The sequence below is a fragment of the Bos taurus genome, chromosome 6 (assembly GCF_002263795.3).
Source record: "Bos taurus isolate L1 Dominette 01449 registration number 42190680 breed Hereford chromosome 6, ARS-UCD2.0, whole genome shotgun sequence".
In the NCBI taxonomy this organism is placed as follows: domain Eukaryota; kingdom Metazoa; phylum Chordata; class Mammalia; order Artiodactyla; family Bovidae; genus Bos; species Bos taurus.
Genome location: NC_037333.1, coordinates 72,346,182 through 72,361,106, shown reverse-complemented (window position 1 = coordinate 72,361,106; position 14,925 = coordinate 72,346,182). Strand labels below are relative to the sequence as shown.

Here is a 14,925-nt window from a genome sequence, read left to right as displayed (position 1 = left end):
CTAATCTATGTCCCGGGTATCGCTTTAAGTAGGTTTCTGGGCCACAGAGCCTTCATCGCGAGAACTCACGGGATTAGACGTGGAAGGAGGAGCTTCGGTGCAACGCTGACGAATGACGGCTCTCTGGAACTCCTGGCCTGTCCCTGCTGTTTTACGCTCATCTGGGGCCACAGTGCGTGTGCGAAAAGGTGGCTCCGCCCTTTTGCCCACTCCTGCATTTCTCATGCTGCCCGCGCGCCTAGCTCGCAGGCTTCTCTGCGGCTTCTTGCGGGGACCCACTCCCATTGTAACGCGTAACGGCGTCCGGGAGACGCTCCTCGAGAGGAGATGCGCTACCGATTACTCCTCCCGACACTCAGCGGGCCTGGGACGTGGTCTTCCTCGTGGCGCGACAGCGACTGGGGGTAACCCAGGAGGGGCTGACCTGGAAGAGAGTTTTCTGTTCCCTGAGTACGTCCTGGATTCGGAGTCGGAAGCAACCCTCCAGGACCAGCTGCGGGAGCTGCAGCAGCGGCAGGAAGAGGAGGAGAGACGGATAGAGCAGCAGCGAGAGGAGAGGCGGCAGCAGAAGTTAGGCGCCGGCCGGCGGGTACACCAAGTGGTGGGGCACCCGGACCCAACGGTGCCGCCCAGCGGCCAGAACTGTTCTGGCTGCGGTGCGGAGCTGCACTGCCAGGACCCCGGCGTTCCCGGCTACCTGCCCAGCGAGAAGTTTAACAGCGCGGTGGCGGAGGAAGGGGGGCTGGAGCGGACTGTATGCCAGCGCTGCTGGCTGCTAGTGCATCACCGGCGCGCCCTGCGCCTTCAGGTGAGCCAGGGACAGTTCCTGGAGCTGGTGAGCGCCGCGCTGCGGCGGCCCGAGCCAGCTCTTGTACTGTACATGGTGGACCTACTGGATCTGCCCGACACCTTGCTGCCCCACCTGCCTGCCCTGGTGGGCCCCAAGCAACTGATCGTGCTGGGAAACAAGGTGGACCTGCTGCCCCAAGACACTCCCAACTACCGGCAGCGGCTCCGGGAGCGACTGTGGGACGAATGCATCGGCGCCGGGCTCCTGCCGCCCCGCGGCTACCGAAGAGCTCAACGTTCCAGTGGGGACCGGCCACGGGGCGGGGAGGACAACGCGAATCTTCCGTCGAAGTCCAGCACGGTGCTCAGAGACGTGCGGCTCATCAGCGCCAAGACAGGCTATGGAGTTGAAGAGTTGATCTCCGCGCTCCAGCGCTCCTGGCGCTACCGGGGCGACGTCTACCTGGTTGGCTCAACCAACGCTGGCAAGTCCACTCTTTTCAATACGCTTCTGGAGTCCGATTATTGCATCGCCAAGGGCGCTGAAGCTATCGACAGGGCCACCATCTCTCCTTGGCCTGGTGAGCGTCCTCTTCGTTTTCTGAAAAGCTGGTAGTCTGATCGTGATTCACTCTCCTAGTCATGTATTCTTCCTTAATGTCCATCAGGGGCTGGTGGGAGGCTTCCCTTTAAAAATTCTCTACCTACTTTGTTCACATTTCTCTTCCGTGGCAGCTTAGTGCTTGCAGATTCAGTATATGTTGTAGTAACTTTTCAATAGAAATAGAAATACTCAATGGAGTATTCCTATGTTCAAGCCACCGTTCTAAGCACTTCAGGTGAACCAGAGGACAATGTTTGCTCTCTTGAAGGTTTCCCTTGTAGCTTTAGTCATTTGTAAGTTTCTCCAGAAAGTCCTTTGATTTTTGTGGAGAAAAGCCTCCATCCATCCCTCAGTCTTACTCTTCATATCTTGAGTTTACTCATGAGATTCTATAGGTTTAACGTATGAATAATTCACTGATGCAATATGATGTGTGGCTTCGCTGAAAATAAGTCAACTTTTATTTTCAATCAAGAAACATCTGAAGTAATTACAGAATGAATCCTTCTGTGACCTGTTTTTATGTAACAGTTGGCAAAATGAACTACTTCATTTGTTCCTTTGAAACCAGTGTTTAACTTGGCTTGGTAAATTGTATTCTCTGTCTTGGACTTTGGGAGACTTATATACAGAAATGCTTTTATACCTGTTAGTAGTATGCAGAAGATGGAAAGAGATCAGGCCTATAGATTTGGCGTTCAGATCCTAGTTGAGCCTGTGAGCCAGTCTTTGAGCCTATTGCCTTATCTGTAAAGTAAGAATAATTTTGTAGAGGGTTGTCATGAAAGTTAAGAGAAATAATCACAGTACTCAAGATGGTACAGGTCCTCTTAAATGTTTTATTCCATTTTCCTGTACAATGTTTATAACAGTGTATGTATTTGGTATTTCAGGTACTACATTAAACCTTCTGAAGTTTCCTATTTGTAACCCAACTCCTTACAGAATGTTTCAAAGGCAAAAAAGGCTTAAAAGAGATGCAACTGAAGCAGAAGAAGATCTTAGTCAACAAGAACAAAATAAACTGAATCTCTTAAAAAAGCATGGTTATTTAGTAGGTAAGTGTCTTCTATAGGAAAACTAGTGTAACTGTATGCTCAAATTTTTTGTTGAGCATCTTGAAATACAGCTCTCTAGGGCTAGCCAGTTTTTTATGGGAAGAGACACTCCCTCTTTTTAGAACATAGAGACCTTTTAGAGGCAAGGCTGCTGTTTGGAAGTCCAGAATTCATTGCACTGGGAAAATTGAGATGGTAGATACTTGAAGAAATCCAGGAAAGGAAATGTGAGTAACTGCCTATCTGGCTATTGTTAGAAGTAGAACCATGTGCACTAAGATGCCAGCCCCCTCCTTGCAGACCATACAAGTTGTTGAACTGTAACAGCTTTAAATTGGATTGTCCCCCTTTCCTTAGTATCTCTTTCCAACCTTAATTTACGAAAAAACTGATTTCCAACACTCTTCCCCTCCACCGAATGTGCACAGCCAGCCACACTCATTTCCTCATTACAAGAGTCTGACTCTGGCTGCATTTAGAAACAGAGAAAAAGTATCACTGTAGTCTCACTTCCTTCCAAACACCACAGTTAGTCTTAGTAACTTGTTTGAAGCAAACAGAAAAATTACGAGTCAAAAGCTTTAAAGGAGTGACTACTAACTTCAATATAACTTGTTCTAGGAAGGGTTGGAAGAACATTCTCATATTCAGAAGCACAGAAGGATAAAGCTGCCTTTGAATTTGATGCCGATTCATTTGCCTTTGATATGGGAAATGAACCTGTTCTGGCTGCAGATAAATCCACCAAACGAGTAGAACTGACCCCAGAAGATGTGAAAGATGCCCACTGGTTTTATGACACCCCTGGAATTACAAAGGAAAATTGTGTATGTATTTCATATCTTTTAGAAACATTAACTTTCAAGTGCAGGAGTACTATTTTAATCAGCAGATGAAAAAAAGACATCCTTTCATTTTAGACTCAGTTCTGATTCATTCATCAGACTGTTTCCTTGGTGAATCTATATGCCATTTGGTAGGCGTCACTTCTGACAACCTGTTTCTATCTTTGTGATTTTTACCTTAGAGAAATATTTACAGAATCCTAGATTTTAAGGTTGGAAGAAATCATAAATGTCACTGCAGTTCAGCCACCTGTCCCATACTTGAATTCCCTCCATAACATATTCACCAAGAGGTGCACTCACTTTGAACTGAAGTAAGGAGGGACTCACCCTCAGCTAAAGCAGTGTCACCTCATGTCCCAAGGTCACCCATTTGATCTTTGACCTGCTCTTTATATTGAGCTGGGCAGTCTCCCTGTACGTACTTTGTACTTATTGTTCCCCAAAGGTGTATGGAATAAATGTAATGCCTCGGTCCCTCTGCCAGACATTGAAATGTTTTAAAGTATAATGTCCTTTCTTTCTTACTCTACGCTTTTCTTCTCTGTCATTAATTCATCCTACGAACATGGGGACTGTGCTGACATAATCCAGATGATTTGTCTTCATTTCCTGGAGCTATTCTGAGAATAGGCTATAAACACATGACACTTTCCAGCATGAGTTCTAATTTGTTTTTGTTCTTGAAAAAGTGATACAAAGTACTAAATTTCTTAAGTAGGTGCCGCCTCAGATGAACCTAATTTAGAATAGGATCAACTCATTGTTTATGTCCAGCCTTTACTCCCTTAGCAATTCAGAACTTCACAGAGTAAAGAAAAAGCCAAGGAGTACAAGAATTTGGTAAGATTTAAATCAAAATCTGACTTTAAAAATTTGAGAAAGTAAAAAAAAATTGGCTAAAAATCTTTTGCAAGCTTGTTTCTTAAAAATAAAAAGAAAATTTTTAAAAATGTAATATCTAGGAAGATTTGAAAGAAAATAATGTAAGGGGTGGCAAGTAGTTTTCTTTAGTATTTGTGTTTGAAAAAGCACATGTAGGAAAGAAATATTTTAACACTTTTAGCAGAGACCCTAATACTTCCATTTCACAATAGAGTTCCTTGCTTCAGCTTAGGAAACTGGCTCCCACTACTATTGAACATTACTACTGCTATCACTTTAACTTTACCCACTCATCTTTAACTTTTAGGCTCAGTTAGGGCAATGACATGGAGAAGGCAATGGCACCCCACTCCAGTACTCTCGCCTGGAAACTCCCATGGACGGAGGAGCCTGGTAGGCTGCAGTCCATGGGGTTGCTAAGAGTCGGACACGACTGAGCGACTTCACTTTCATGCATTGGAGAAGGAAATGGCAGCCCACTTCAGTGTTCTTGTCTGGAGAATCCCAGAGACAGGGGAGCCTGGTGCGCTGCCATCTATGGGGTCGCACAGAGTCGGACGCAACTGAAGCGACTTAGCAGCAACAGCAGGGCAATGACATGACTGAAGCAACTTAGCAGCAGCAGCAGGTCAGGGATAGCAATTCCTTTAGTCAGGTATACCCTCTTGTCAACTGGTCAAAAAGGCAAGAATTTGCTAACTACTATAGCCAGCACTGAGACCCTCAAGTTTTTAGATACAAAAGTTCTCTCAGGCAGTTTGATTCTCTGTCAGTTTATTGATATATTTATTTAATGCCTTGAACCAGTGTTTCCCAAACTAAAGCAAGGAACTCTGTTGTAAAATGGAAGTATGAGGGTCTTTGCTAAAAGGGTTAGAGTAATTCTCTCCTGCCAGGAGCTTTAAATGTGCTTTTCAAACACAAGTACTGAAGAAAACTACTTGCCACCCCTTACATATTTTCGTTCAAGTCTCCCTAGATATTACTTTTTTTTTAAATTTTCTTCTTACTTTTCTTTAAGAAACAAGTCCACAAAAAGCCATTTTTTTACTTTCTCGAATTTTTTTAGTCAGATTTTGATTTTAGTCTCACCAGAATCTTGTACTTCCTGGCTTTTCTTTTCCATTTTCTCTAGTCTACTTAGGAATCTTCATCCTCAGAAGTCACAGGATCCATACCTTTGTGTTGTTGTTGTTGTTGTTGTTTTTGCTGAGTATTTGTAGGAAATAAGGAAAGTGAATACTGGAATTTAGCAAAGATTCTTCAAGCTTTTTACTTGAGCCTAGAATGGGGTGATCACTCTCACTTAATGCATGCATAGCTGCCACGAGGACAAAACACAGCACATTACCTTACCATTACCTGAGAATTGCTGCTCCCTAGAAGCCTTGACAAGAGAACATATTTTTCTATCCTGGAATTGAATCATCAATGTGTTCAGATCACACAAAATTTGATAGAATTCAGAGGATGCTGTTGTTTCATATACCTGTATACTGCCATTACTTAAGATTAAGTTGTGAAACAAGAGTAGAGCCAACTATAAATTGATTCCATGAGACAGAAAGAAGCTATGAATTTTATGTGCAGCAAATTCTGGAATACATACTTTGATGTATTGTGAAGCCTAGAATATATAATCATAACTTTTTATCTTACAGGTAAAGCACGATACAGCATATGTTCATTGAAAGTAATTCTCAAAAAAAATCTGCACTTTGCTTTACAGATTTTAAGTCTTCTAACAGAAAAAGAAGTAAATATTGTATTGCCAACACATTCCATTATTCCAAGAACTTTTATGCTAAAACCAGGAATGGTTCTATTTTTGGGTGCCTTAGGCCGCATAGATTTTCTGAAGGTAAGAAAAGTCTGTACCATTAAAAAATGACTTTATTTTTGGGATTTACTTTAAGCAAGCAGATATTATCAAGACTAGCAAAATGTTGATAACTAGGTCATGACTGTTGGGGTTGATATCCTTTTATGTCTGTGTTTTTAAATGTCTGTAATATAAACCTGGGATAATGAAATAGTGGGAAAAAGTCATAGGTCTTAAAAAAATTGTCTTCAAAAAACAGCTCAATGTCCCATACAGCTTGACATTAAAAAGATAGTTTCCCTCTCCTGTGGTATTATTTTCTGTGGAAATCAGAGGGCATACGTTTAGGGGCAGGGTTAATATGGCATTAAATTAATTCCACACTCTATATCCGATGACACGTACACTTTTATACATGTATTTTTTTGGTTTGGTATTCATTTACATAGCATCATTTAGAGATTTTAAAGCATCTATAGAACTGCTCCCCATTTTTGCCAAAGTGAGCAGAAAAATGGAAAATGAAAGATGGATATGCACACTCAGTGCAACCTGTGGCCATTGCCTTAGCACACATCTTGGGTTTCTGTTTGTTCATAATTTGTTGAAAATTTGGCCTTACATACTTGAAACATTACATACATTTTTAGAGACCATACAATATTAACATTTTAAACCAAATTTTATACAGGGACAATTAAAGCAGATGGTATATTCATTTGTTTTTCATAAAAATAGACATTTAAGTATCCACAAAGTGTATATAAGGTATCATAGGTTTATTTACATGGGTGTAAGTGCATTGCTTCTGCCATGTTTTTCCTACCTTCCTTTTTTTTTTGGCCACACCACATAGCATGCAGGACCTTGGTTCCCCAAACAGGGCTTGAACCCAGGCCACTGCAGTGGAAGCACAGAGCGCTCAGGACTGGACTGCCAGGGAATTCCCCAGATTTTTTAAATTGTACCTTGTAATGTGCTGGTTTTCTAAGTTTTCATTGTACAGATAAGTTCTTTCTTCCTTTCTTAAGGGAAATCAGTCAGCTTGGTTTACAGTTGTGGCTTCCAGCTTCCTTCCTGTTCACATTACTTCATTGGACAAGGCAGATACTATGTATCAGAAGCACGCAGGTCATATGCTACTGAAGGTGAGCCAACATGATTTGATGGTTGAATAGTTAGGTTAATACACCCTGGTAGTCCCACAGCCCTGATAAAAAGCCTTTGTTGGACAGAAGCATCTTTGTTACATCATCAGCTAGCTCTCCCTGACCTTGTTCACCTTGAGGATTTTGGCTATAAAGTGAGACAGGCTCTGATAACAAAAGGGATGTTGGATTGGACTGACCCCAGGATACTGACAGAGCTGGGTTTTCTCTGGGTGACACTGTCCAGTATGGTAGCCACATGCGGCTATTTCAATAAGTTAATTAAAATTAAATAAATTTTAAAATTTAGTTCTTTACTTGCACTAGCCACTTTTCAACTGCCCAGTGGTCACATCATTTCAAAAAGTTGCGCTGGATAATTTGAGTGAGGAGACATTGGATTTTCTCACAACTGGGTGATGCTCCTGGCATGTAGTGGGTGGAGGCCAGAGATGATGCTAAACATAATGCGTGCACAGGACAGCCCCTCACAACAGGGAATTATCTGGTCCACATGTGAGTAGTGCTGAGTTTAGAAGCCCTTGTCTGGGTAGAAAAGCTCTTCTCCCAGATTCTTAACCACAGATACTTAGAGACTATCGTATGTCTTCTCTCCTGCTTACTTGATCCTTCCTTTGACCTGTTAAGCAGTGTGTGAAAATTTCTCTGATCTTTCAGAAACAAAACTAAACTCAAGTGTCCCACTCCTTCCTCTTCTTTACAATCAAGCTGACTCCTGCTCCTCACCTCCCATCCTCTGCAGTCCCTGCTGTGCCCTTTTTGTGCCACTGAAATTATTCCAAGTTCTCTAGAAACTGAATGGGGCCTATTTATAGTTCTTTAACCAGACCTGAATACACACTGTTGGCTAGCCTGTAGTGTATGATGGTTAAGATCACTGGAGCTAGGCTGGGTTCAAATCCTACTCTGCTCCACCACTTAGTGAAGCTGTGTGACTTTAGGCGAGTTTCCTTTACCTCTGTCTGTTGTGACCACACCGTGAGGTTGTGGAGAAGATCCAGTGCCAGGGCACCGCTGTCACTGCTGTGTAAGTGTCTGTGGCGATGAGGAGGGGGTTGGGACATAGCTCCTGCAAAAATACCAGGTGCATCCAATGCAGATGTGATTTACATTAATGAACGCTCATACAACTAAAAATAGGTCAAAACGCACACCTGCCCTTCAACCAGGATAAAACCAACCTGACTTCAGAAGCAAATGCTTCTTTCTCTCTGGACTGAAAAAGCCAGAGTGAAATTAAGACTCCATTGAAATAACTGGCCTCAAGTTGATGCTCCAGACACATGTAGGATTTGAGGGGAAGGCTCCACCTTCATGCATCTGTGTAGTCTTCAGGGTGGACTCACTGATACTTCTCAAAGCGACACCAGGCTTCTCTCCCCTCGTAATACAGTTTCTTGGGCTGCTCTGTACCTCTGCCTTGCCTTCTGGTTTTCATTCATCTCCCAAGTCAAAGTCAATCCTACCTCCTAATCATCACTGAGACCAGCCTCACAGTCCAAACTGTAGCCTGCTTTCTGAGATTATGAGGTATAATCTAGACTCCAGTTTTATTGTCTTCCTCCCACCCCCACCCCACTACAGCTGTAGTTCTCAACCAGGTTGACTCTTACCACAAGGCAACATTTGGCAAAGCCTGGAGACAGTTTTGGTTTTCACAACTTACTGGATGCCGAGTAGAGGCTGCTAAAAATTGTGCAATGCACAAGACAGCCTCCTCCAACAAAAAATTATTTGGCTCAAAAGGTCAATAGTGCTGAGGTTGATAAATCCTGCACTGTACAGGTTTTTCCAAAATATAAAGCAGGTCCCAATATTCTTTTTCATTCTTTTTTCTTTCCTGCTTATGATTCCTTGTTAGTTCCACATTACTGAGAAGTCGAAACTGAAAGCCTCATCACTAATACACACACATAACACACTCAGCACAGTTAAACTACAATTCTCTGAACTCATCATCTTTTTTCCAATTTTTGTGTCTGTACGTTACTCAGAATACCTTTCAACACTGAGTAACTTTAATCTATTTTTCAAAATTCTGCTCATTAATGGTTTTATTTGACCAAGCCACATTCATTATTCCTTTCACAACCATAGTACTTAATAAATTGCCTCTCATTACATATCTTACCTTTTATTTACTTGCTATTTCCACCTTCTGATCTCCTCGGGAGCAGGGACCATACTGTAACGTCTGTGTTTGTGTTCTTAGTGATAAACACAGAGAAATCCATTAATAAATAGGTAAATTATCCTCCTTTTATTTCCAATAATGGAAACACCTGTAAACATAGAGCTGATGTTAACCATTATCCATGTACCCTTGGTTTCTAATGAGGCAGGGATTAACCTGTGTGTCCAGACAGGCCTGTTAGTTTAATGGTTTTATTTTTGATACCTATACAATATTATCTTATCAGTGCCTTACTTAATATTAGAGTTATCAGGGGTTTCATTTGAATTTCCAAATAACTTTATCTCCTCCCAATGGAAGGTACCAGTGGGTGGAGAAGAAAGAATGGCAGGATTTCCTCCTCTTGTTGCTGAAGACATCACGTTAGATGAAGGACTTGGGGAATCTGAAGCAGTGGCTGACATCAAGTTCTCCTCTGCAGGTAATTTTACACCAAGCACAAGAGTTTATCATATTTTTATACAGATTTGCCTTAACTGACATAAGCCAAATATTTTAAGAAATACATGCTAGATTATCCATAAGATGCAACCTGCTCTGAAAATGAATCTGTACATTTTCACAAATGTATTGATGCTTTTTAAAAAAAATAGTGAGGCAGCAGTAGCCTCCCTGGGGTCTCCATCTGGAGCTGTGTTTGGTGTTTTTAATAGGATGGTTGCTAACACCGTCTGTGTTTTTTCATGTGCCTGCATAGGTTGGGTAGCAGTGACACCGCAGTTTAAGGACACACTGACCCTCCGAGGCTATACACCTCAAGGGACAGTCCTGACAGTCCGGCGCCCTCTCTTGCCACATATAGTTAACATCAAAGGAAAGCGCATCAAGGGAAGTGTGGCGTATAAAACCAAAAGGCCTCCTGCTCTTATGTACAATCTGCAGAAGAAAAGATAGATACGTGAAGCTGACCTGTTCACATTGAAGATGAACTATATAGAACATTCTGTGTGCATCGCACCACATTAAATACTGCTGTAATAAAGCCCCCTAACCCTTTTTAAACTACCAAGGACCGTGCCTCTTTTTAATGAACTGAGTTTGTAAACACGTTATTTTTTTTAGTAGGGTACATACATGTATGTATCTGTGATTCAAACATACCTAAAAGAGAGTTCTGCTACATTGTTTTCTCCCACTAGTATTTGAGACCAGATGGCACTTCTCATTTAGAAAAAAGCAGCTTAGCAGTTGGCTTAAGAGAAAATGGCAGAAAGTTAATTTCTCCAAAATATGCTATCTTAAATCAGAGAGGTGAGTAAGAGGCTGCACTTCACGTAGTCAGCCAAGTACCCAACTGGGGAACACACCATGGCTTCCATCTCTGGGTCTAAGGTGGTTGCTCAAGTTGTCATCCTTTCACAGCAATGGGAAGAAGAGAAGAGTGTGAAGAGCATGCAGCTACCGTACTGAAATGAAGGGAAGAGCTGGAAGTTGCCCACATCACAGTGTCCAGTGGTCAATGTTTCCATGGCCACACCCTGCCATGAGGAAGCTGGAGGATGTAAACGGAAATGCAGAGTCAGATTTTTATTACTTAGGGGAAGCAGCAGTGAAAGAAATCTTGAAAACAAGTAGAAATTTCCCTTACCTAATCTAAAAGTGCCTGAAAATCTTAGAAAAGGATTTATGTTATATCCTTTTGGAATCTGAGATCTATTCTGCAAGGATCAGAGCACTTCAACTATTTTATCAACATTTGTCTGTAAACACTGTACATAAAACATTACACCAGTCAGAAGTGTTTACCTTCAAGTATTTCTAGTCGATTGAGTGGCCCTATAGCTGTGGACAATGATTGGCAAGTCAAGTCCCAGGTCCCATGATGAGATGAATGCTGTGAAGTTAATTGGCCTGAAACAGATCCCTGAACTTCCTGTAGACTTAGGGTTAGCATTAACTTTTTAATAGTCCTGTATTCTCTGACAACATATACACTCGAGCCCCCTCTCCCCTCTCACTAAGTAGGTCATTATAGGATAAATGGTCAGTATTTTAAAATGCAACTTGTAGGGCTTTTTGGTAGCTCAGTGATAAAGAATCTGCCTGCCAATGCAGGAAACACGGGTTCAATCCCTGATCCGGGAAAATCCCACGTGCTGTGGAGCAACTAAGTCTGTGTGCCTCAACTACTGAGCCTGTGCTCTAGATACACTGTGCAGCAACTACTGAAGCCCACGCACCCTAGAGCCCGTGTTCCATAAGAGATGCCACCACAGTGAGACACCCATGCACTGCAACTAGAGAGTAGGCCCTGCTACCCCCAACTAGAGAAAAGCCAGCTTCACCAACAAAGACCCAGCACAGCCAAAAATAAAAAGTTTAAAAAACTACTTGTAAAAACCGTAGGTCTCACTTTCATTATGTTTCAAAGTGAATACTATTGGCATCTTGGAGAAAGTGGTTCTATATGTGTATCCTTCATCCCCAAATACCAAATGCCACTAGCAGCACCCCTGCCCCATTCCTCACTGTGACAGTGGAGAACCCTGACATTTCTAGACCCACCCTCTAGAGGGCGGTAGCTCCCCAAGTTAAGAAAATGGTAGCTGATTTCTAGTTTATTTTGGAGAAAATGAAATACTGTTTGATAAATTAAAACTGTGACCATTATATTTGTGTACTGTTTGCAGTTTGGAGCTTAGGCCTGAAATCTTTAGATTAAAAAGAATATGGTAAACGTGCACTTATGGAAAAATATAGAACCCAAAAACTGATGCTGTATTTACCCTGAAAACTTATGTATTTTAGAAAGCCGAACATTTCTCCCTCATCTTTTCTTTAGGCTTTCAGACGTCTCAACTAGCAGAGACTTCATTTTTAAATATTCAGAGTTAATATTCTCAGGATTCTCTTACCTCTAAAATTAAATGGTTATGTTTTCACTAAGGCATATCTAAAAATGTTCCAAGGTACTTTGCTAGCAGTTTTAAACAGTGCAATTTACTAAGTTTCAGTTTCCCTGGTTTTAATCTCTTTGGGTCTTCATTTTCTCATCTATAAAATGAGGGAATTACACTATATATTTCTCAGTCCTAACTTTATAGGATTCTCAGCAAAAACAGGCAGGGAAGCCAAGAAAGCGTGGTTACAAGACCTCAGATGAAAAAAGCCCTCTGAGCATAGACAGTAGAGACTGGTGCTAGGTTTTGTTATTAATTTACATCACATTCTGCCATCTTTGCTACTTTCTACTTCTGCATTCCAGTCTCCTATAATGAAAAGGATATATTTTTTGGGTGTTAGTTCTAAAAGGTCTTGTAGGTCTTCATACAGCTCAACTTCAGCTTCTTCAGCGTTACTGGTTGGGGCATAGACTTGGATTACTGTGATACTGAATGGAAAAGTAGGAAGTCAAAAAAAGTAGGAAGTCAAGAAACACCTGGAGTTAACAGGCAAATTTGGCCTTGGAATACGCAATGAAGCAGGGCAAAGCCTAATAGAGTTTTGCCAATAAAATGCACTATTCATAGCAAACACCCTCTTCCAACAACACAAGAGAAGACTCTACACATGGACATCACCAGATGGTCCATACTGAAATCAGATTATATTCTTTGCAACCAGATGGAGAAGCTCTATACAGTCAACAACAAGACCAGGAGCTGACTGTGGCTCAGATCATGAACTCATTACCAAATTCAGACTTAAATTGAAGAAAGTAGGGAAAACCACTAGACCATTCAGGTATGACCTAAATCAAATCCCTTATGATTCTACAGTGGAAGTGAGAAATAGATTTAAGGGACTAGATCTGATAGATAGGGTGCCTGATGAACTATGGAATGAGGTTCATGACATTGTACAGGAGACAGGGATCAAGACCATCCCCATGGAAAAGAAATGCAAAACAGCAAACTGGCTGTCTGGGGAGGCCTTACAAATAACTGTGAAAAGAAGAAAAGCGAAGGAGAAAAGGAAAGATATAAGCATCTGAATGCAGAGTTCCAAAGAATAGCAAGAAGAGATAAGAAAGCCTTCCTCAGCGATCAATGCAAAGAAATAGAGGAAAACAACAGAATGGGAAAGACTAGAGATCTCTTCAAGAGAATTAGAGATACCAAGGGAACATTTCATGCAAAGATGGGCTCGATAAAGGATAGAAATGGTATGGACCTAACAGAAGCAGAAGATATTAAGAAGAGGTGGCAAGAATACACAGAAGAACTGTACAAAAAGATCTTTACGACCCAGATAATCACGATGGTGTGATCACTCATCTAGAGCCAGACATCCTGGAATGTGAAGTCAAGTGGGCCTTAGAAAGCATCACTACGAACAAAGCTAGTGGAGGGGATGGAATTCCAGTTGAGCTATTTCAAATCCTAAAAGATGATGCTGTTAAAGTGCTGCACTCAATATGCCAGCAAATTTAGAAAACTCAGCAGTGGCCACAGGACTGGAAAAGGTCAGTTTTCATTCCAATCCCAAAGAAAGGCAATGCCAAAGAATGCTCAAACTAAAGCACAATTGCACTCATCTCACATGCTAGTAAAGTAATGCTCAAAATTCTCCAAGCCAGGCTTCAGCAATACGTGAACTGTGAACTTCCTGATGTTCAAGCTGGTTTTAGAAAAGGCAGAGGAACCAGAGATCAAATTGCCAACATCCACTGGATCATGGAAAAAGCAACAGAGTTCCAGAAAAACATCTATTTCTGCTTTATTGACTATGCCAAAGCCTTTGACTGTATGGATCACAGTCAACTGTGGACAATTCTGAAAGAGATGGGAATACCAGACCACCTGACCTGCCTCTTGAGAAATCTGTATACAGGTCAGGAAGCAACAGTTAGAACTGGACATGGAACAACAGACTGGTTCCAAATAGGAAAAGGAGTACGTCAAGGCTGTATACTGTCACCCTGTTTATTTAACTTATATGCAGAGTACATCATGAGAAACGCTGGGCTGGAAGAAGCACAAGCTAGAATCAAGATTGCCGGGAGAAATATCAATAACCTCAGATATGCAGATGACACCACCCTTATGGCAGAAAGTGAAGAGGAACTCAAAAGCCTCTTGATGAAAGTGAAAGAGAAGAGTGAAAAAGTTGGCTTAAAGCTCAACATTGAGAAAACGAAGATCATGGCATCCAGTCCCATCACTTCATGGGAAATAGATGGGGAAACAGTGTCAGACTTTATTTTGGGGGGCTCCAAAATCACTGCAGATGGTGACTGCAGCCATGAAATTAAAAGACGCTTACTCCTTGGAAGGAAAGTTATGACCAACCTAGATAGCATATTCAAAAGCAGAGACATTACTTTGCCAACAAAAGTTCGTCTAGTCAAGGCTATGGTTTTTCCTGTGGTCATGTACGGATGTGAGTTGGACTGTGAAGAAGGCTGAGCACTGAAGAATTGATGCTTTTGAACTGTGGTGTTGGAGAAGACTCTTGAGAGTCCCTTGGACTGCAAGGAGATCCAACCAGTCCATTCTGAAGGAGATCAGCCCTGGGATTTCTTTGGAAGGAATGGTGCTAAAGCTGAAACTCGAGTACTTTGGCCACCTCATGCAGAGTTGACTCATTGGAAAAGACTGATGCTGGGAGGGATTGGGG

General features: G+C 41.9%; 1 protein-coding gene across 1 annotated transcript; it reads left to right on the top strand.

Moving 5' to 3' along the window:
- The first annotated feature begins 75 nt into the window (after positions 1-75).
- On the top strand, positions 76-10,373 carry NOA1A (nitric oxide associated 1 A). The gene is made up of 7 exons (NM_001038188.3): positions 76-1,370; positions 2,287-2,451; positions 3,073-3,278; positions 5,911-6,042; positions 7,035-7,151; positions 9,667-9,787; positions 10,064-10,373. Exons 1-7 carry the CDS (start codon positions 224-226, stop codon positions 10,258-10,260), a joined length of 2,085 nt encoding a protein of 694 aa, NP_001033277.2. The 5' UTR covers positions 76-223; the 3' UTR covers positions 10,261-10,373.
- Positions 10,374-14,925: the final 4,552 nt, after the last annotated feature.

Bases quoted from the DNA above. Each gene is read 5' to 3' on its own strand.
- NOA1A (NM_001038188.3), top strand. From the start codon at position 224: ATGCTGCCCGCGCGCCTAGCTCGCAGGCTTCTCTGCGGCTTCTTGCGG. The intron at 1,371-2,286 runs GTGAGCGTCCTC...TTGGTATTTCAG, and splicing joins CACCATCTCTCCTTGGCCTG to GTACTACATTAAACCTTCTG. The intron at 3,279-5,910 runs GTATGTATTTCA...TTTGCTTTACAG, and splicing joins GAATTACAAAGGAAAATTGT to ATTTTAAGTCTTCTAACAGA.